Source organism: Cynocephalus volans, chromosome 6 (assembly GCF_027409185.1).
Source record: "Cynocephalus volans isolate mCynVol1 chromosome 6, mCynVol1.pri, whole genome shotgun sequence".
In the NCBI taxonomy this organism is placed as follows: Eukaryota; Metazoa; Chordata; class Mammalia; order Dermoptera; family Cynocephalidae; genus Cynocephalus; species Cynocephalus volans.
This window is the reverse complement of record NC_084465.1, coordinates 37,903,922-37,926,839: the sequence shown is the minus strand read 5'-3', so window position 1 is coordinate 37,926,839 and position 22,918 is coordinate 37,903,922. Positions and strand designations below refer to the sequence as shown.

General features: G+C 38.6%; 1 protein-coding gene across 2 annotated transcripts in view; it reads right to left on the bottom strand.

Annotated features, from left to right (window-relative positions):
* Positions 1-218: 218 nt before the first annotated feature.
* CTTNBP2 (cortactin binding protein 2) overlaps positions 219-22,918 on the bottom strand; it is a 176,696-nt gene continuing 153,996 nt past the window's right edge. For both annotated transcript variants that reach the window (XM_063098875.1, XM_063098874.1), the window contains 9 exons: positions 19,968-20,120; positions 19,613-19,800; positions 12,664-12,842; positions 10,269-10,474; positions 9,742-9,927; positions 7,683-7,746; positions 6,427-6,559; positions 5,244-5,345; positions 219-1,025 (listed from right to left, as the gene is read on the bottom strand). In XM_063098875.1, the coding sequence (XP_062954945.1) occupies positions 780-1,025; positions 5,244-5,345; positions 6,427-6,559; positions 7,683-7,746; positions 9,742-9,927; positions 10,269-10,474; positions 12,664-12,842; positions 19,613-19,800; positions 19,968-20,120 (1,457 nt within the window). In that variant the 3' untranslated portion in view covers positions 219-779. The remainder of the gene's footprint in view (positions 1,026-5,243; positions 5,346-6,426; positions 6,560-7,682; positions 7,747-9,741; positions 9,928-10,268; positions 10,475-12,663; positions 12,843-19,612; positions 19,801-19,967; positions 20,121-22,918) is intronic.

The following is a 22,918-nucleotide window of genomic DNA, read 5'->3' as shown; positions in this document are numbered from 1 at the left end:
TTATCAGTTGTGCTACTAGAAATAATATTGAAGAGGGAGTTAACTCTCAATTTATGAAGCATTTATGCAAGTATTTTTTATAACCAGTTAGGTACAAAACTTTTGTAAGAAAGATAACTTTTATTGCATTATAATTTCATATTTCACAGGAGTCATAATGCAAACTCATAAGCATTAATAAATACATGTACAACCAAATGGCAATGTAACTACTAAAAGATTTAAAACAAACTAGAATTTAACAGGCAAAATACATCATATGGCTTTTAATGGAAAATAACTATTTAGAAATGATTTGTTATTGCCCCATTCTAGTCATTCCCCATCAAGTGAACATAACATTATGATCTTCATTTAAATGGTACATGTCATGTCATCTGAGCCAATGTTGTACACATTTTCTAACATGTAGTATGCAGTATGATTCATGGACTTCCTTAAATATACATACATATGTACATATATAGATATACAGTACACAGTTCTTTTGCAATACCCCTGAACATCTTGAATGAAACTATGACAATTTTTCTATTATAAAACTACTTGAAAAGTTGGCATAACTTCTTGGTGTAGAAGTTCAATCCTATGGAATTACAAAAAAGCAATAAAATGTTGGTTATAAATACAGTCTTTACAAAAAATTGAATAGTGGTCCCGCACTCACACTTTATATTACAGTGAAAACATTTTATTCATTTAAAGGTATTTACATCTTGTCATCCTTGGTTTGTGTGTGAAATATACAGAAGTTAATAGTGAGAATATTGTAGGTAGGCCTATTTGTTCGGTTTCTCCGTTAGTTCATTTTTGTGTAAGTTCCAATTCTCTTCTTTTGAGTTGTTGTTTATTTCTATTTGCCTTGTATTACTGCTGCTGCTGCTTCTTTTGGTGTTCTGGGAACACTGGGCGACTTTACTTCTAGGAACAGGAAGAAAAGATTTAACTCTTGAAACACCCGACTCGGTCTTTGATTTGCTGTTGCTGCATTCCGTAGTTGGATGGCTGCTGAGAGGACTGACCTCCTGTAAGGGAAGAGAAACCAGTCACATTTGCTATCAGCCATAAATCTTCCTCCTGTCTGCCTCTGAGCAAACACACAGGAGTCTCTCCTAACCACAGATTCTCATGAAAAAGTAAACAAAAGATAATAGAGAAGAGAGGCTGAATAATTAATTCCTATAGACTTACTGCTTGATTTTCATTAGGCCCTTCCTGGTGTCACAAAATTCCCAAATATAGGGGGCAGAGGATGAATCAAGTGTTAAGGAGTCTGGGATTTCTTTATCAACAGAAACTTCACAAAATCCTAGGCCTGAGGAAATCACCAAATCTGACTAGTTCAACTATTTGTAGGGAGCTCTGCAAATAAATGATGTCACCTTGGGTAAGTCACCTAAATTTTCTGCTTTCTACTTTCAGATCTTTAAAATTAAAAAAATGGACTATTAGTTGATAAGCAACAAATATTTTCTGAGCATTATTATAAGACAAGCACTGTTCTGGTTGCTTGGTATACAGCAGAGAACATAAAAGAGAAACAACCCTGCCCTAATAAAGCTTATGTTCTAGTGAATTAAAGCTCCTGTGTGGCGGTTCTACAATTAGGTGAGTCAAGATCTACCATACGGATGGGACGAGACCTCAGCTAGCCCAACTTCCACTGAAGGAGTTTTTTCCCTAGTTTTCAGAATTTAATGCAATATAATAAACATGACATGAGGCCTACTAAGTGAGCTGCTCTTAATGCCTCTGAAGCAGTTGACATCAATTACTTTCCCTCTTTGAAAATAGTAATGCATCCAAACAGCAATGTAACCAGTAAAAGATTTAGAACATAAAACTAGAATTTAGCAGGTAAAATACTGAACATGGCTTTTAATGGAAAGTAACCATTTGGCTTCAGCTGGTGGTTGTATTCTCCTGGGTGTCTTCTTAAACCAGTGGTTGCCAACCTTAGCCATAACACTGGAATCACCTGGGGAGCTTTAAAAACCGTTGATGACTGGACTCTATCCCCAGAGATTCAGATTTAGTCTAGAGTGTGGCATGGACCCTGGGTGACACGATTCTCACGGGCAGCCAGAGCTGAGAAGCCCTGCTTTAACTCACTGTCCTTTCCTCCACTTCTGCCCATTCTGAGTATTTCCATTATCATCTCTACTTAAATAGCTCTCAAAGTTCGTTCTTTAGCCTTCGTTTATCTCCTGAACTTGAGTACTGCATTTCCACCCACTCATTGACATAATTCACCTCTATGGCTAGCCTGCACTTCAAACTCAATTTTTCTGAAACCAGTTTATTGTATTTCCTCAATCCTACCCGTATCTGAAGGCTTTCCTCTTGTCTCAATACTGGTTAATGATGTCCTCCCGTTAACTGAGCAGACGACCTCAGTTATCGTTAATGACTGCCTCTCTCCCCCCAACTTAATCCAATGTGGCCTGCAAAATGGGCAAAGAATCATGGCTGTTTTGGTGCAAATGGAAAAAAAGAGGATTAAGTCCTCACTGTATAACAAGTCCCAAACTCCTAAGCATGTCACTAAAGCTCTTTTTAATTTTGGCTCTGAACTCTTTTAAATCCCATTTTCCCTCAATTTTCACCTATTAAAGTCCTAATAATTCTTTAGAGCCCAGCACAACGTGTCCATTAAATCACTGAAGTATCTACTGGAGCCAGGTCTTCAGAGCCAGCTAATCTTAAATGGCAGGACAGCTGTGCTAGAGGTTTCAACACTTCTGTTTTTCCCAAACATGAAGTATGTAATGAATGAAGAATAAAGAGGGGACTCATATGGCGTTCAAAGCACATGCATTTGCAGGGGAAAGGAAAAAGGGACTAGACTGCAAAAGTTTGGCTTAGGAAGGAATAGCCTCCTGTCAAAAGCTCCCTCTTTAGGGAATCATAAAACAGCTTGGTTCTTTTGTATTAGAAGGACCAACTACCTCCAAGGAGCATAAGAAAAAGGCTGAGCTACAAATGGTTAGAACGCACACATCCCAGTCGATCCCTGTCACCTCCATTTGTACTTTATGGTAGGTTAAGGGTGAAATAGAAAATAAAACCACACTCAATCTGATTAGTATGTGCTGCATTTGTTTTGTAAAGAAGCTTATGCTGTCAAGTAACCAGAAAGAAAATGAGAAATAGTTACATTGCTTGTGGTGAGTTGGATGGCTAGAGTCACATGCTAAGACATGGCTGTAAAAACATAGAAAAGGTACCATAATCCAACCTCATTTCTCCTTACAAGAAAGTCCTTTTTAAGTCTGTAAAATGGGACTTGGCCATGGACCCAGTAAGGTTAATTCCAACTTATAATTTGATCTACCAGGAAATTCAACATGGCATATTATAAAATAAGTTAGCATACAGAATCTATTAGGGGTGGATGGGTGGATCTAACTATAGATAATATTGCTATTATTATTGAACTCCCCCTCTGGCAATCCACAGAGTTAGTACCAAGGTGCACAGGGAGGAAAAGGAGACACACCACGTGTGATTTTCAAGTCTGTCCATTCGTCTGTTGAAGGCAAGGGGAATACATCTTCATGGTCAGAGGCAGAAAATGCCCACATGAAGTACCAAGAAGCACCCACAATAGCTAAAAATGTGGTTATCAAGGCTGGGTGTGGATAGGTGGGGCTGTCAGTCTCTAGAGCTGCGAGGATGCTATATGAGGTGTGATGAAAACATGGAGAGTCATGTGGGCTTAGTGTGGGCCACAGCAATTCAAGGCCGGGTGTGCAAGAATAGAGCAAGTGACTGTGCAGTGTCCTGGGTGTTTAATGCTTCCTGGGCTAAAACCCAAAAGTTCTTTACATAAGGTTACTATTAATGTTGCTGTGCATATTAAGCTCAAGAAAAACTCCAATTTGCATAGAAAGGCACTGCCCTAAAGGAAGTTTTACTTATTTAGCCTTAAAGAATTATTGTTAAATCAGCAATTCACTCATTCCTTCAATACTAAGCATCTACCAGAAGATAAGAGGATACTGTAAGCCCTCCAGATGGGACAGTAGGGGGCAGAAGGAAAACGAAAGCATGTAGTGAAGTTGGCATTGGAGATGGATCTTTAAAGGTGTATAGGATTGTGGCAGGTGAAGAGTGTTCTATAGGAAGGGGAAGGGTGAAAGGACAGATGAGGGGAGGTGCGGGAATAGTGAGTTGCATGTAAAAACTTACATGTAAAAAACGAGTTATGCAAAGATATACCAACCTCTAAGGTACGTGTGGAAAGAAACAGGGTGGAAAATCAGGATGACAGATCAGAGCTGTGCTGTAAGCGGCGGGGGGGGTGTCTCAGCCCTGGCTGCATGTCAGAATCACCAAGGAGCTTTAAAAAACCCGATCTCTAGGTTGCACCTCAGATCAATTATGTCAGAACCTCTGACACTGGAGGTTTAAAAAAATCCTCAAGTGGATTATCCAAACAAAAATGAGAACTATACAACTAAAGATGAGAACTTTTGCTTTAGGGGGATTAGTTTGCATTTAAATGAAAAACATTAGTATTTTGTTCTTTTGATGACTTAAACGTGTGTATTTGTTGTTTTAATTTAGAAGTCTGGCTACATGCCACCTGATTAATAATCCCCATTACATTCCCTTACTGTTAGAGGTGTAAGGAGTTATACTGTGGCAAATACCGACGATGATTTACTCATGGTTGTTTTTCAATGGATAATGGTGTCTACAAGGTTCCTCTCTGATGGAGGCATCGCCAGCCTTCTGGCCACGAAAGAGAAAGTGATTTCAACTAACCCAGAGACCTCTTACCTCTAAAGGGAGTTACTTCCTGATAACAGAAGAAACTGGGCATCTAACCAAGAAATGCTAGTTCTCAGGAGGGTAGAAAAGGCATGAGCACGCCAAACCAGTGCTACTGCGCCCTCTGCTGGCAGGTCTGCAAAAACCATCTTCTAGCCATCGGGGAAGAGTTCCTCTATGTGTACTTGGTGGGCAAAGAAAGAGGAGTAGGAAGCAGCTGTCCTAATACCCACATTTTTAGGCATTAAATAGAAGAAAAAAAGTAATGCTTTCTGGTTATTCTTTCAAGATATTATCCAAATGATAATGTTTCTAATCTTGATTAACTAGTAAACACTTTTATCCTATTTCTCATTTCCTAGCTGCAATTTAAAAACAACTTTGTGATTCACACTGAAAGAAGATTTGTGCACTCAATTCCACAGTAATTCTTCTTTGTCCCATTTTGGAGAGAAAGGGATGCCTACCTTTTGTGACACTGGCATTCTTGGAATATTAGCCATTGCTGAAAATGCAGGGTTGTTTCCTGAACTATCAAACCTTCTTAAATCATCCCTGGAATCAGCAATCTGGAAAACATACAATTTATTAAGTCATGTTTCCACAGTAACACTGTGATACACTCAAGGCACAGCTAAATGTCACCATGGAAAACCCACATATGAAACATTATCCTTATCCTCTTCTCCAAACCTCAGAAGTTCTATAGAATATATCCTCAAATCCTGTAATGTTCACATGAAAGACTTGAAACCTTCATGTAAAGCTAACAGCAAATGCATGAGAAATATCCTCTAAGGAAAAAGAATCTATTAAAGTCAAAAGAAGACCAGAAAAACTGTAGGTAAAAAAAGTCACCTGGCAAGTAAAGAAAAGATATTAAAATTGCAAGATTTTAATCATTACCTTATTTTTCCAGGGGCAAGTTTTTCTATTCATTTCCAGCAAGGTTAAATAAGAGTCAGTTCTACTTAGTCCTAGGGATTAAGACTATTCAAATATAATAGTTGGATCTTTGAGTGGAACCTGAATGAGTTATAACTATCTTCTTATGCTTCCTTGAAAGTAAAAGGAATTTATCAAGGAAGCTTGGTCAAGCTTGCTGCAGATATCAGAGTGTCAAAACAGGTTGAACTTGATGCTGTTAATGCTTTCTTTGAGATTTCAGGTCACTGGTTTCTATATTTGGATCTCAAATTTCACAGCTTAAAGACTGTGATGATATGCATTACACAGGCCAATTATTCTCTTACTGATAGATGACTTATGTGCCAAAAGCACGTAAAGTGCTTTTCATAGGAGTACAAAAAGCAACAGTCTGAGGAGACTCAAATTTAGGCTTATATGAAAAGCTGCCTCAATGTGTTGGTGTGACTTGTGGTAATGTCATTAACATACAGTTTTAATTACAGGTTTTTCTGAGGAGTTTAGAAAAACAAGCTTTATACTAAGACCTCCCTTATTGTATAAGTAATATTTTGGAAGAAACAGCTTTTCTAAGCAAGGTGAGGAATGGTCTGATTTGCAGCATTTACCATCCTGTTCAATAAGAAATTTCTTTTAGGGAATAAGCGTCAGGATGTGGCTCCAAGAAGTCTCTCTGCTAGTGGGGAGAGCCCTTCAATACCCTCACCCATTTGTACTGCTTACCTTGCTTATGTCAGATTCAGATTTGCTGGAGCACATGCTCTGAAGCTCCTTTACAAGATCTGCTTCATCATCCAAGCCCAGAGAGAGTCTCTGATCCAAATCCAATGTCAATGACAGGTCATTCTCTAAAGACCTAGTGCAAAGTTCAGAAAAGAGTTTTTCAAAGTGAAAGCGACACCCCAAATCTCAATATGGAAATCTAGACACCAATTTTTTTTTTGGAATTTGGTGTGGGGTAAGGAAGAAGTATGTGATATCCTTTAAAGTATTTCATACACATCGTGTAATGCAACAGCCCACTCCCAGCCCTGAGATTAGTATACTAAGGTAATACATTTCCGCAGAATTTTGATAACTCATACTCAAAATTCTTAATAGGATAAATTTTTCTTTTACAAACAGATCGACTTTGACTTACAACATTCCAATCTCCTTACTCTTCCCTTTTCTTCTCACGATGGAACAAATGTAAATTTCAAACCTGCCTCTAATGCTCACTAGCAGTGTGGCCATGGGTCAGGTTTTCTTTTTTCACTCCTTAACACCTCCATTCCTGGGCTCCCTTCTCTTTAAAGAATCCTTATGCCTACATCCTAGGGTTACTGGGAAATGACACAGGTGGTCGTATATAATGAATCCAGCTGTGGGCCGGGAAGAAAGTGGCAGGTGGTGCAGTTTCCTTTACCTCCCTTCCTTCTCTCCACCCTTTCCTGTAATGCTATGGACCAGAGGACCAGGTCCTCAGCCAAGTGATAGCGCACACAATTTATCGGGCTACAATGGGGACCTACTGACAAACTGTCCAAACATTTCTATTCTATGATTAACCAAATTATTCTTTATGCCTCAACATTTGTAAGCTGAAATCAACAATTCCCTAGGAATACCATATATCACTGTAAACATCTGGCATTAAAAAATAAAGACTGTCTAAAAGTCCACAAATGTAGAACTTTACCATATTACTTTATGTCAAATGGGTTAATAATTATCACGTTTGATTGAAAAAAAATGAAGCCTATAATATTCAACAAACTAAAAGCAAAATAGGTTTTATATAAAGTTATATTAAGCTTAAACTTTTTTTTTAGATTTCAGTTTAATACTAGCATTTGCATGACATCTAGTACTTTTTAAAAAATATTAATAGCATAATAGTTGCACAAAATAATGAGAATGTGGAACATTTAAAATAGTGATTGAAGTTACTTGATTTATCTTTGTTTGCTATGAGTGAGATCTGAAAGGGAACTTACTTTTGTTTTGACAGAGATGCATTCCTGTTACAATTCAGCTGTGATATAGTCTTGTTTTTCATACCTGTTCAAAAAAATTGTAATCATTTTCAAAAGAATGGCTTGTTGTCCTTATGCATCATTGAACTCTGTAGGACTTTCTACCCTGTTCTTGAATAAACATCCACCTCTTGAGATTTCCCCCCCAAGGACAGATGCTTTGGGCATAATAAACTTTTTCATGTACATTTATGACTGAATTCAGTACAACTTCAATTCCGGAATCCTGAACTTCACTTTTATCAAGAGCCCCTTTTCTTGTTAGCCAAGTTCCTATCAAAAGAGGAGTTTAATGCTTGCCTTTTGAGGATGGTAAGCTCCCTTTCCCTGCCTTCCAACATCACTGACAACGTAATCAAGAGTAGTTTTGACTGTGGGCCTGTTAATGTACTACAGTGTATGCGGCACTAGCAGTGCACTTGTAGAAATTTAACTTTCCATAGCTTTGCATTACACAGAAAAGAAAATATAAGAAGTACACAAAAAGTCATGGAATTAAAAAACAGTGCAAGTCATACCAATGTCTTTCAAGCTACAGATTATAACCTACTTAAAAAAAAAAAAAAAGAAAAGAATCAGCCTGTACTGCTTGCAGTGAATATTTTGACTTGTGTTGGTTATACATACTCACAAATGCATAGGTTTGTGGGTACTGGGCACGATGTAAAAGATTTCTCACTATGGATTATGGTCAAAAAAGTTTGAGAACCACTGTTATAAACCATTTTAGACTCTGATAAAAATGTTTGCAATACACACTCCAAATATTATAAACTCATTAAAACATTTAGTTGCTTCTGAGTAAATTTTAAAATTGTATGAATATTGCCAGCACAAATTTTCTCTAAAAAACGTTTTTGAAAAGTAAATCAAATTTAATATATGCTCATTAAAAAAAGATCAAAGATAATCCACTGTACTAAAGCAACATTTTATGTTAAGAAATATGATTTTAGCCACCATATTTTTTTTTTTTGATCTGGAAACCCCACTGCTGTAAAGTTGGCATAAAATCTCACAAAACAAATTCTTTGGACGGGCAAGTGGAGGGGGCTCCTATCAGAAATACATAATGGGAACATCTTTTCACTCTTACTCGAATATAGAGTTCCCTTAGAAAGGATATTTAAATTTTAACTTATACATTAAAATCTGATATTTCGATATGCTGTATAATGATTGGGCCAGGGCAGTTAATGTATCCATCACCTCATCCATTTAGTTTTTCTGTGGCAAAAAACATCTGAATGCCTCTCTTCTAGCTATAATATAATATACAAAACTTAACGGTTAACCAGTCACTGTACTGTGCAACAGAACACCAGCACTTAGTCCTCCTGTCTAAGTGTAACTTTGTACCTTTGACCAACCTCTTCTGTTTTCCCTCCCCTGTCTCTTCTAGTAACCACTGTTCTATTCTCTGCCTCTATAACAGAACAGGAAGGACATCTATAATTTGTCTAATTGCTAATTATCGTATTATCAACACCCAAAGGCAGAGGTCTAAAACCAGGGATAGATATGTCTTTGTTAGAATAAAAACTAAGGAAATGTTCTAACGATTCATTATCCTGTAAGGACAGGGATTTGTTTCCTTGCTGTTTTCATTGCTTTATGTCCAATGCCTTAAAACCTGGCATATGGTACATGCCATATCAAAAGTATGTAAAACTAATTCACTCAAAGGCCTTAAATTGTACCAAATATGCCAAAGTGCAATGATTTTATTATGTAAGTTTAATTGCCAACACCAAGAAAAACAAACTAAAAAGAAAACCATTAACACAATAAAAAGAAATGTCATTTTAGAAGTCTAGCATGAAAGTGGTATTTTTTAGGTAGGGGGCGCCCATATATTTTTGGAAATGTACCCACTACATAGTTTGTTTATTCCATGAAAATGTGCATCGAAATACTCAGAACTTCGTTCTGCTGAACGCATAGTGAGAAAAACGAAGGCATGCATGCTTTCAGAAACTGGATCGTGAGTGCCCAACTCCGCCTAGGCAGCACGCCTTACCTTCATTGCTCAGGTCCGGCTTATTCCAGGTGGGCGAAGAGAAACGGCCAGACTTCTTGCGAGGACTTGTGTTCACCTTTCTCCAGGCACCGCTCTCTCCTTTCTTCTTGCTACAACTGTTGTAACTTGAAACTATGGATAAGGGGAAACTTCCTCCTTTGAAATCGGCTGTGTACTGGTCTAACTCTGAAAAAACACAAATCACCTTTTGTCAAAAGAATCACAGTGATAATACAGTTTCATCTAGTAAAGTAAAATACATTTCCAGTTCTTAAAGAGATGGACTCTTCAAAAATCACAGGCCTGTTTAATCCCTAACCCGGGGTTTTGTGAGCCAGCACAAACTTGACTTGGAGGTCTAGAATTCAAACATGAGCCAAGAATTAAAAGCAGAGTTCTGGAGCAGTGTTGTGAAATGGCAATTAATTTCTCTAGTGACAGAGAAAAAAGAGCACTCTAAAAACACATTCCAAGAAGTATTAAATAAGGGTGTGAATTTCCTCTCCTGTCTGTAGAAACCCACATACCTGCTCTGGGGAGGGGACAGCCATGCAGGACAGCTTTATTAAGCAAGATGCTGAGAGCAGCTTTAACCACAGCCTGCTGTCCTTGGCTAGGGTGTTTTTTAGCAGTTGTCTGCCCAAAGCCAGGTTGTCTTTTCACAGAGGCTCTTGACAATATAGCTTCTTGAACTCTGGGTGCAATGACGGCATTCCACAGCTTAGACATCCACCTTGCGAGAGAGGGGCAGATTCACAGGTTAGGAGCAGGCCTCTCATGAATTACACACAACTCTACAAAAGGACAGGTTTGAAGACCATGGGGGGAATAAATGTTTCTACAGGTATGTTACCTTTTCCAAGTAGTTTTAGAATAACTGAAATTATCCAATACCAAAGTAGTTTGAATTTGCCTCAAAAATACAATATATTTAAAATGAAATTGTTTACATGTCTCTCTCAATGAAGGAATCAGTGCTTGAGTGAAATACACAGAAAGGAAGGTGATGACTGAAGAAGTCTAGAAAAAATTAGATTTCCTAAAAGTCCATGTCTAAGTAGCATAAACTTATTTCCCACATTTCCTTAACAAGACACACACATATTGTATTTTAATATTTCTAAAATAGGGATACATCTTATAATCACTGGCAAACTAATTCTGCATGCCCCGAGGCAAGGGCTCACTGGTGCACATGGGTGGGCTCAGCCCTGCAGAGAGGATGGGTCAACCAGCCACCACCTCAGGTGGGCTCTGCATTAACAGCTATAAGCAGCGGCACTTTAGCCCAACTTTGGAATGCTGGATGCAATTAAGAGTCTTTCAATAAAAATTACACTTTGTTACAGCCTTAAAAAAGTTAATATGATTAAAGGCTAGAAACAAAACCACATCTCCCAGGATAAGTAGGTTTTCAAAGCTATTAGATATTGGCATAAGACTTTCAGGTACTGTTAAAAACTATTACTTAGGTATTAAACATCAATCTATTTTAAGTTTCTCTGTTAATGTCTAGTGATATGCAATTCAAGAAAAAACTACAACAGACAAAATTTTGGTATTTTACAACAAGTCAAAATTACACAGTCATTCCTAAAAGTGCTAAAGGTGTAAAGATAATAAGCTTTGGTTTAAAAAGGAAAACAAAGCAGCTTCTTAACAGGGCTGTTGGGAGACAACTCTCCGTGGCATTTCTGCACATCTCGTGTCAGCTGCTATTCTGGACTATCTTTTCAGACTGGCAAGATAGACACAGTGTCTCCTTCAGGAACAGAGGGCAGATTTGCTTCCTGACCAGGATAATGAAGATGTTTCCTTCTAGGACAAAGCTTGAACAGATGTGCCAGCATCCCCCTTTAAATGACTGGTGTGTGTGTTCCCAAGCTGTGATGCAAATCCAGCATCTACTTTGGCCACTAGGCATCACCCCATGGGACTTGAGGGGCAAGGGGAACCTGTGTAAACAATGAAGCTCAGGCTGCCTGCTTTGCTGTGAGTGGTAAGTCCTTTGTCTCTGACCTGGCATCCTGAACAATGGAGGCTAACTTGTTAGCTCTCAAATAGGGTAAAAATCTCAGAGCCTCCACAGTTTTTGCCAAAGACCATGCTCCATATAGGAAAGGCCAAAATTTGTTTCTTTAGTATCTTGAGACTCTGGATATAAAATAGCCTTAGATTTAATGAAGAAAGTGGTAATTATACTAATAATAAATGATTTGGTTTTTTAGCAAGAAAATGCTGTGTATATTTAATATAATACTTCTTCCTTTCCCCCCAATTAGCTGTTATTAAATTGATGGTTTCTCTTATGATAGAGAAGATATATTATTTGCATTCCCTGCTTTCCAAATGGATTGCTGCCCAGGAAGCCAGAAAATGCAGAATCAAATCTGCTAGCTAATCACAGAACACTTACTAAGCTGGGTGGTGACAAGTTTTTTCCTTTCTGTTTCCTCCTGATTTTCTATTTCATTAACCTTAGGGTATACATGACTGTTCTCATAAGCCACTTCAAAGGAAAACATAGTACATAAGTGTCAATAAAGGAGAAAACTTTTCAATTCATAAATAGAATGCTGTTTGGTTTTTTTTGCGGGGGGGGCGGTGCATAAAATACTTGACAGAATTTCTCAGGTGGGACCTTATCCAGGGGACACTGCACAGCAATCTGGGCATTACTTTGATGAGAGTTTTGTAACAGAGGGAAAACTGCCACCTGGCTCTTGGCAAAAATACAGTCGCCTTAGGAACTACACAACACACAAGTCACACTCACCCTCTGACAGAAGCATGGAGCACTGGCATTCCGTGTTGATGACAAAAGGTGGCACAAGGCAGCCCGGTCAGTGTTCTTACTCTCAAACATCCCAAATTTGCCATGGCTCTATTTTTAGTAGGCAAATAAGGAGAAATGGCACTTACTTCACTGTTGCTTGGGCATGTCCTAGGACTACGGGACAAGACAGGAAATACTTTGGCCCAAGTAGTGCTTCAGGTGTGCCCAGGCGGGCCAAGCAGGAGTTGAGCTGCCGCCACACGGACAGAGCCCAGTCGACGACCTTGCACACAGGATCGCTGGGTGGGGGCGCCTGACCTCTGAACTAGAGAGACAGGGAGGTGCAACACAGGGGCTGGGTTTAGAACAATGCTGCTTTTCCTTTTGTTTCTAGAAGTCCAAAATTAAAAATATGAAAGTTTAAAACTATAAAACAAAAATGGAGCTGAAAATAATTTTACCTTCACTTGGGGCAGATGAAGGAGGGATAGCTAATGTGTGTTAATGTGTGTGTTAGTGTGATGGGTGTTTTTCTCATTTAATTCTCCCCACAAGCCTGGGGTAGGCATTTTTACCCCATTTTACATATCAGCAGAATAAGGTACAAAGAAATAATAACGCCCAAGGTCACATAGGTCACAGGTGGCAAAGCCAGGGCTAGAGTTTATTTACTTATTTTAATGTTTTATTAAGGTATAATTAACAATAATTACATATATTTGTGGGTGCAATGTGTTTTCGTATATGCATACATTGTGAACTTACTAATTCAAGCTAATCAACATATGCATCACCTCATATACATACCATTTTTTTTGTGGTGAGAACGTTTAAAATCTGTCAGCAGTTTTCAAGTATACATTATTATTAGCAATAGGAAATTTATTTTTAATAGAAACATAGTATTAGGATATAGAATTAACTGAAATAATAAAGGAGTACTTTATCACATTTAAAATGAAGTCAATAACGATTAAGCTAAAGAATCTCCTTTTTTTCCCTCAAGCTTAACATTTCTTTTTCTTTTTTTTTTTTGACCAGCAAGGGGATCGCAACTCTCGGCACAGTGTGGTCCGCACCACGCTCTGCCAGTGAATGCACCAGCTACCCCTATATAGGATTCAAACCCGCGGCCTCGGCACTACCAGCGCCGCATTCTCCCGAGTGAGCCACGGGGCCGGCCCTCAAGCTTAACATTTCTGATGATCTCTCAGAGCCTCACTCTCTATGGGCAGCCAGGGCTGAGGGGAGAGAAAGATCTGGCTTGGCTGTGTGGGCAGTCGACAGAGGGAGGTATCACCCCAGATGTCTCATCAAGACCACGTGTTAAATAAGGACAAGGCAGGCAGAGTTCTCATTTTAACCTGGTCCCCGGGGAAACATTATTTTTTTCTAGGAAATCTTAATGACTGTCCAATAAACTACTTCCAAAGATCAGACTGTTAGGTATCCTAACAGAAAGACATTGCGTAATTCCCAAAGGTAGAATGAAATCTGCCCATCTTGAAGACCTGAAGAAACAGGTGGGCACCCTTCTCTCCAAAGTGCAGATGCTGTTTATGTAAAATTTTTCATTTTGCAAGTTGGCAGTTTTACAGTAACAGTGGTATTACTTGATGGTACATTAAAACTGGTGTTTCATTAAAGGGACTATCCAATAAATGGTATTTCCAGTTACCACACTTTTTTTTTCCTTAATATATATATTCATTTAGCATAAAGACAATTTTATGGAGATGCCTAGAAGCTCATATTTAAAAACATATTTATTGTAGGCCTACTATGTCCAAGCACTAGTTATTGTTGCTAAGAAGGATAAAAGCCCACGTAACACAGTTTCTGTACTCACAAATGATAGAGGACAAAAGCAAAGTGAGTCAAAAGCTACCCGAGAGCAAGTGACCAGTGTCAGGGGAGGGTGAGGTTTCACAGAGTAGAGCAAGCCACCAACCAGGTCCTGCAAGTGCCTTCCTTTTTCTCTGTTTTGTTTGTTAAGTTAACCATCTGTGAAATGAAGAAGTTGAGCCAGGCTCATTATCCTCAAGATCTCTTCCAGACTGACAAGCTTTAAGTACAGATACAAGCTGAGATGGTAATTCAAAAGAACAACTGACTAAGTACGCGTGGTCAGGAGAGATAGGGAGAGGAGGTGGGACTTCAGCTGGGTCTCTCCCAGGGTGTGCAGGACACTTGATGGATGAGGGGACGTGGAAAGAGCATCCCAAATACAGAATGGGCAAGGGACTGTGGGGGAGGGGTGAAAATGGATGCTAACGTTTGCAAATGACAAAAACAAGCTTCCACAAGAAAGCAATTTATGTAACTGTTACTAATTCAAGGTGCTGCGCCTGATCCCCCTGCCTCGCGTGTGCCCCAATGAATGACCACACAGCCCGTAGCTGCCCTTTAGTTTCCCCACACACCACGCTCTTCTTCCCTGTGTCCAAGACTTGCTGCAAGTGCTCCTCCTTCTGCCTGGACCCCCTGCCTCTCTATTCTCAGCAACGCTTCCTTCTTTAGATCACAGACTAACATAACCTAAAAGGCCTCAAATGTGAACACAGAGAGGCCTTCCACCCACTATATTCCTCCCCTGCCCTAATTTCTACAGCGATACCTTATCTGTCCATTTTACAGTGTATATTACAGTCACCTGTTCACTGTAACCAGTGTAACTTTAGTGTCGTGCCCATGAAGCCATACAGAATGAGAACTGAGAGTTCAGGGTCTAACCTGAGGTCATGTATCAGACTCAGGGCCCTGCCTTCAGGAAGAGAAAAGGATTAAATTACTTAGTTGAATCCAGTCCAGTGGTGAAATGCCATGGGAGGGGGTTACAGACTCAAATCCTACCTGAGAATTAGGTACCTGTAAATCGAATCTACTTAACTGGAGGGCATGGACTTAAACACTCTACATACATAGCGACTGTTAAAGTGCTCTACTGGTTCCTCCTGTTATTCAGAAAACCTGAGGCCAGAGCACAAGTCCCCACATAGCTCCCTGGCTGATACACAAACTCAGCCAGCCAAGAAAATAACCCTAAATTTTCAAGGGGAAATAATCCAAATCTCTGAGATGGCAAAATTCTTTTTTGGGGGGTGGGATATATTTTTGTTTTCATAAATATCCAGGATTGAATATAATCAAACCTATATTATTACTTGTTTCTGAGTTAGAATGAGGGATAATAATATATTTTATATTTTTAAGTATGTGTAATGTTTAAGAGAATTTCAAATACAAGGGTACTTCAAAAAATTCATGGAAAGATTCATATCTTTCAATTCTATTTTTCCACGGACGTTTTGAAGTACCCTTCTATTAGAATAGCCTTATGTTTCCACTTCATAACAGGAACTGAGTTATTGATTTAGGATTGTGATTTTTAAGTTAAGAGGGATAAAAGAATTGTACTACGTTTACATAAATGGTATAAGAATTAAGAAAGCATTTGAGTCACCAGGTTTATAAATGTAATTTTCTGGTTTTATAAGAGTTAATTAACTACTTGGAAAGATTTACTTGTAAGACAGCAGAACTTCTCAAGAGAAATGAAATATATTCCTTTAAAAAAAGGTTTTAAAGTTTTAAAGGCCAATTAAACTATTTAAGGGAATTTAATTAACTAAGTTACAAGTGCCCCTTCAAAAGTGATTGCTAAATTTTGCTAGATTTATACATAGAAAGATAAAGCTTTCACACTGAACTTAAAAGCTTGAGGGAAAGCTATTTGGATATACAACTCTAATATACTAAATACATTTTTAAAAATAGCACTAAAATAGCACTTGAATAATCTCTTCTGTATAAAAACTGTTCTCCAAGGCCCCTAGCACCCTACAAGTATGGTTCCTCTGCAAAGGCCTGTCTCTCTATGAGCGTGGGGAGGACCCCTGTGTTATCTCAGTCCCCAGGCTAGTGGCAAATATTTACTAAATAAGCACGTAACACTGTTCTGATGCATCTCAAACAAATGTCTGTGGTGGTTCTGATGTGTTTTGATGATCAGTTTCCATAGCTACAGGTCCATCAATCCAGGTGCTGGCTCTTCCTTGGTCTCCCACAGAGTGAGGACGTAGAAAATGCTAGGACTGACTGACCAGGTGAACAGCCTAGAAGTTCTAAATCTGGATGACTGACATAACAAAAAAGGACGTCAGAAGGGGAAGCCAGGAGTTAGGGTTGGGGTTACAAAGTGTTGAGATTGGCTATACGGGCAGTTTAAGGCGTACTACATTACACAGATCACGAGCTGAATACAAGAAATTAATACAAAATAGAGCAGGAAGGAGACTAAGGAGAAACTTGGGTGAATTCTTAAAAATCAGTTCTGGAAGAAATCATTATTCACATGTGTATAAGGTTCCTCAAAGGACCTTGCAAATCAGAGATGGTCAGAAAAGGTTTTTGAATTAATGAAATGACATTAAATATTTCACATTCTGGGTAAGTGATAAGACGGTATTTCTGAATCTGTAGCATGTTCACCTTGTATAATAGTGACAAAAAAAACTTAACTTCCCTGAAAGGAAGGTCTCAGCTAAAATGCTAACTTCACCAAAATGTACAGAGCTCTGTTAGCAAAAAGAAATTTGTTTTCAAAATTTTAAATGTGCAAATTTTAAATAATACTGTGTAACACACATGATGTAATGGGAGCAGTTCTGTTTAGAATTGTATTTTATAAAATCAAGTCCCTTTTTGGTAGTACAGAGGGTTCACCAAAGGACAAAGATTTATTTACAATGAGAAGAAACATCCCTCAATTATTTAGAAGTCAGATATAGTAATTAACTTTTGTATAAGAAAGGAGCTGCACACACATCTTTGCTTTACCCAGTAATTATTTTAAGACTAGGGACAATTGTGAATGTTGGTATGTCGACTTGAAGGAAATAATTTGGCAAGTACAGACAGAGTGCTTCAGTGATCCCAGCAGTTCCACTAAATTGCTATCACTGCACTACATGAGGCCTCGGGATCTATTTGATAATAATTTCCCTTCTCTTCAAAAGAGGGACAATCATATGTATCTCTCAAACTTTCTCTGATATTCTTCTAGCAAGAATTCTGAGATCGTGTATTATAATTAGTGATAATTGAATATTAATTTTCCACTAAAAATGATATTATTTTTTATTAACTACTAGTAGAAAGAATACTATTGCCCTGAAAGGTCTATTTTTCTTATATCCTTGTAAGGAATAGGAAGAGGAAATTTTGACCAAGTGCCAGCGTGTGTCTAAGTGCCCACAAAGATCAGGTTCTGTGGAGTTACAAGATTTCTGATGTTATGCAGTAGCCGTTCATTCCCGTTGTACACTTACCCCAGGGAATTTGTTTTGCTAGCCTGATCCCTGATAAAAGAAAGGCATTATCCTTTCCCTGCTTTCTATTCTTTGCAGCACACCCCACTTTCAAGCACAATGGTAAAGAAAGTAGAGCTTGAAGCTTGGAACTGTCCTTTCAAAATAAGTAAAATCAGTCCTTTTCAAACCATGTTTATCTGAGAGTTGGGGAAGGGGAGGTCCATTTTACCTGAAATAGTGCCAATTCTATAGAATAAAACTGGTATCGTTGTGATTATTTATGTGAATTATTTTTGACAATGACATGTAAATGTTAATAATGATAAAGTTAATGGAACTACCAGTAATTTGAAAAACTACAGACCTATACAGTCTTTACCTCACTTTTCTGACTACTTGCTGAGGTCATACAATGACCGTGCTTTGGGCAAGAGCGTACATTTATGACCAGACAATGACTTTAACATAACTTGGGGTAAAAGACTTTTCTGGTTAAATTAGGAATTTCAGACACTAATTCAAATCACCAGTGGCAGACACTGTCCACTGAACTGCCAAAAGCCACCCCACACTTCTCCACCCACGGATCTTTTCTGCCCCCCAAGCACACATGCATGCACATTCACACAAGCTAACACAACAGACACAGAATTCTGTTCAAGTATTGGGTGGAGAGCTTCAATCTCGGGAAGGTAGATCGGGCCATGATCTGGGACTGTGGGGTGGGGCAGGAAACCAGTTCTGGTTAATGAAACATTAAAGAGGAGTCTTATGTTTCTGGGAGTTTCTGGAAAAGATGCTTTCCTCCCTGATAAGGAGGAGACTGAGGAGGCTGAAGCTCTCTATCCTTCGCTGGACCTGCTTTCTGCCTTTAAGCGTGTTTGTGTGAGGGTGGTGTGTGACAGACACCCTGCAGACATGCTGCAGTCTTGAAGGGAAGGTCGAGAGACTCACCCGGACCTGGGCCTGATATCCTGGAGATGGTGAGCACCTACCACAAGACTTCTGGTTATATGAGGGGAAAGAGCATCTTTTTGTGGGGGTGGGGGTGGGGAAAAAGGTAGCAATGGGGTGTTCTGTTACTTGCAATTCTGTTATTTGCAGTTTAAAATACTGCACAGACACAATAACAATTCTGTCCTCCAAGTGTGGCCCATTATATAGTCTTAAACGAGAAAAACTTATTAAGTTGAGCTCTGGTATTTCAAATCCACCCTGATACTCAGCTATTGGCCCAATTTAAGAATGTTAAATAAGAATGTATTAGACTCAGTCAGTACTAAATTATTTTTGTTATATGGGAGACTACTGAATATTTATTTCATTAACCTGTGAAAAGTCACTTAAAGTTATTATTACTCTTGAAAAGGTGTCAAAAGGTATAGAATTCTACTTTGCCATGTGACTTTTTAATATTTACCATAGCATTGCATAATAGCTGAGTATTAATGCTTGCCTGAATAGATGGGTAACTACAAGGAAGCATTTAATTTTCTCTAAGAAAAGTGATTAATTTTCTAGTCTAGCATTCCACAGCATTCAGAACTTGGTGAGATTCCATGAGTACAGTTAATAACACAGGAAAACCTATTTACTTTTTCTTGTATGAAACACGTCTAGAAACTATTACAGGGTTTCACATTCATTAACTTATTTAACCCTTGAATATCCCCAAATTGTACTTGCCTGAGGCCACACAGTAAGTGATGGAACTCAAGGCCAAATCTCCTGACAACTAAAGGTTGCCGCCCCCTTCCCAGCAATTGGCTGCAGCTGCTGTTACCTTATTCACAACTTTCCTTCTTAAGAACCTGCGCAGCAGGCCTTGCATGGGCTCCCCATCCCACCGCAGCTGAACCCAGCGGAAATGCTGCTGCACCAGCAAGTCGGAGCCCTGGAGACAGGCCTTGGAAATGGTGCCCATCAAAAAGCAGTTCTCATGAAAGTAATAACATTCGGACGTTCCATTTCCTAAAACAAACCAAAAGCAATGGTCTAATCTCAGAGAGTCCTATTATGAGACAAATGCAAATTAAAATAGGTTAGAGAAAGAAGAACATAAAGTATAACTTGTATGTTGGGGAACAGAATGATATCACAGAAGCTGCTTCTCAGCACAGTCTCCCCACTTTCTTTACCTTTTTGGAAAGTACAGGGGCTTTCGGTGCTGCGATTTTCAAGAGGTGCCAAAAAGTCTCCCAATAAATCAGACAATGAAGATTTTTCCAAATTCTCTAAGATGATGATGATTTTCTTCTTAACAGGAGATTGCTTCACTGGGATCAGACAAGCTGTAGTCAAAAAGAAAATTCAGTGATTAAAGCTTTTACAAAAACCTATGCAAATTGGCAAAAATTAAAGTCTGAAGAAATAAAGTATTAGCAAAGATGTGGTACACTGAGAATAATCTTAAATTGCTGGGGAAGTATAAGGACTCTGGAAAACAGTTTGGCAGTATTCAATACAGGTGAAGATGTGAGGGTACTTCAAAAAGTTCACAGAAAGATTCGTATTCTCTCAATTTTATTTTTCCATGAACTTTTGGAAGTACCCTCTGATGTATACACAGTGATACGACACTCCTAGTTCCATAGCAGATCCCAAATGGAATCAACCCAATGTCCATCAACAATAGAATGAATAAATAAATAGGAATATATTCACACAACAGATATGAAAGTGAACAAATTACAACTATAACAACATGGAAGACTACGAAAAACAATATATTAAGAAGCAAATCTCAAAAATATATACAATACGATTTCGTCATGTAAAGTTCATAACAGACAACACTAAATATATAATTTAGGAATTCGTACATAGGTAGTAAAACTATTAAAAAAAAAAAAAAGCTAAGAAATGATTATCACAAAAGATTGACTAGTAATTACCTCCAGAAGGGAGGGTTTGTTATCAGGGGAGTGGGCACACAGATGCATTCTGGAAGCTGTTCATATTCTATTTCTTGACCTGGATATTGGTTAAATGGTTATTTTATTTAAAATTATTCATTGAAAAAAAAAATTATTCATTGATCTGTAAATACGAGTAGTATGTGTTTTTCTGTGTGTCTATTTCACAGTACAAAAGGTTACAAACCCTAAAGTGACCTTTAAATTAAATATATGTAAAATGTTCATAAAATTATGTTGACAAGACCTCAGAGAGATAAGCATATCCCTCCCCTCATCTTACAGATGTGAGAGGTGGAAGTGACTTGATTAAGGTTTCAGCAACGATGTTAAGGAGTAAAATCTAGGACTTCTGAGTCATACTTTAGTAATCCTTCCACTCAGGATAGAAGGAGCTGACTTCATATCAACCCAGAATAAAGGTGAGAAGTAAATGGAAGATTATCAATGTATATAGGAAACGAATAAATCAATACACAAAACATTCTTAAAGAAATGCCTGACACATACTAAGCACTCAAATGTTATTAATATTTTAGTTAAAACGTACCCAGCACTTCCTATATATTAAACAATAAAAAGTATTAAAATCACTTTTTAATTTTTAAGAAGATTCTAAGATAACCCGAGTCCTTGCCAAATTAACCTGGAAAAAAGAGAGACCAATTTAAAATACTTGAGAGTAGTATTGTCAAGTACTCCACTTTTCACAAATACTCATTATAATATGAGGGTACTTCAAAAAGTTCGTGGAAAAAAAGAATTGAAAGATAAATCTTTCCATGAACTTTCTGACGTACTTTGGTATATTCTCTATTCCTTCTTGTTACTATAGACACAATGCATTTTCACTTTCAAAAGAACTCCTTGAACATCGTAAATTAATCTCTTTTCAGACTGAAATGACTTTTCTGGGTGCTATAAAACCTTAAAGACTAGAGGACTAGAAACCATAACAGCCACGTCTCAATTGAGCTGTCCTTGTGAAGACTGTACGCTAGTGCCCGGTGTGAGTCGGGTCCCACTCAACACAGCTATTCAGTAAAGAATGCTAAAATCCTATGCTTCTCAGTGTTCAAATTTTATTTTAGAAATACCTGTACTGTGGAAGGATGACAAATTCACAGGTGGTTAAAGCAAGAGTGATAAACTAACAAACCTCATCTACTCAGTGATTAAAAAAAAAAACCAAACGCACCAGGTTAATGGTTTATGTGTGTGTTTTTCTGTAACTCGAGACTGAAAGTCTCCAGTTTTTCCCTGATATGTGATAAGTGTCTGGCTAGTTCAAGTGGTGCTGAAGCTGCTGCAGCCAGCTAGAATGTATTGGAAAGAATATTTAATTGCATTTCACAAATATTTATCCAATACCTCCTTGCTACATGTACTGTATGCTAAATGCTACAGCATGTGGAGCTGACTGATTCTAATTGGGGGCATGTGGCACTTTAAACTGGGCCTATTATGAGGAATGGCATCTTAACAGATGGACAGGTCAGGGAAGGCTTTCTGGGTTTAAGAACAGCATAGGCAGAGGAATGGGGACTGGGCAGGGCTCAGTCTTAGAAGGGTCTGGGGCATCAAACCGAGGTCAGAATGTGCAAGAATGGCATGAGGTGAGATCAAAGCTGACCCACACCTCAGGTCGGGACTGGGCTTGGCACCTGGGGTAGAGTCACATGAGTGGGATAGGATCATGCAGTGACAGCCGTGGCCAGCAGCAGAGTGGCAGGCTGTGTCTTCATCCTGGGCTGTGCATTAGAGTCACCTAGGATCCATCCCCAGTGATTCTGATTTAATTGGTCTGGGCGTGGGGCACTGGCATTTTGTGAAAGCTCCCTTATAAGTGAAATGTGTAGCCAGGGGTGAGACTTGCTGATATGAAGCTTTAGAACCTGGCCAAAAATGAAAAGTGGGAGATGCAGATTATCATCTGAGGAGGGAGAAACACCAGCTCTGGGAATCAGTAGAAGTCTTTAACGATGGGGATAAATAGGATTTGACTCCTGTTCTGAGATCCTCACCCTGGTGCAGACTTGACCGGAGAGGAAAGAAATGGGAACACACCTACCAAGGCTCTTAGTGCCGTGGTTAAGGCAAGAAGTGATGGGAGCCTCATCTAGAGCCAAGGCACAGAATGAAAAGGCATTTTGAGATAGACTCAATAAGGCTCA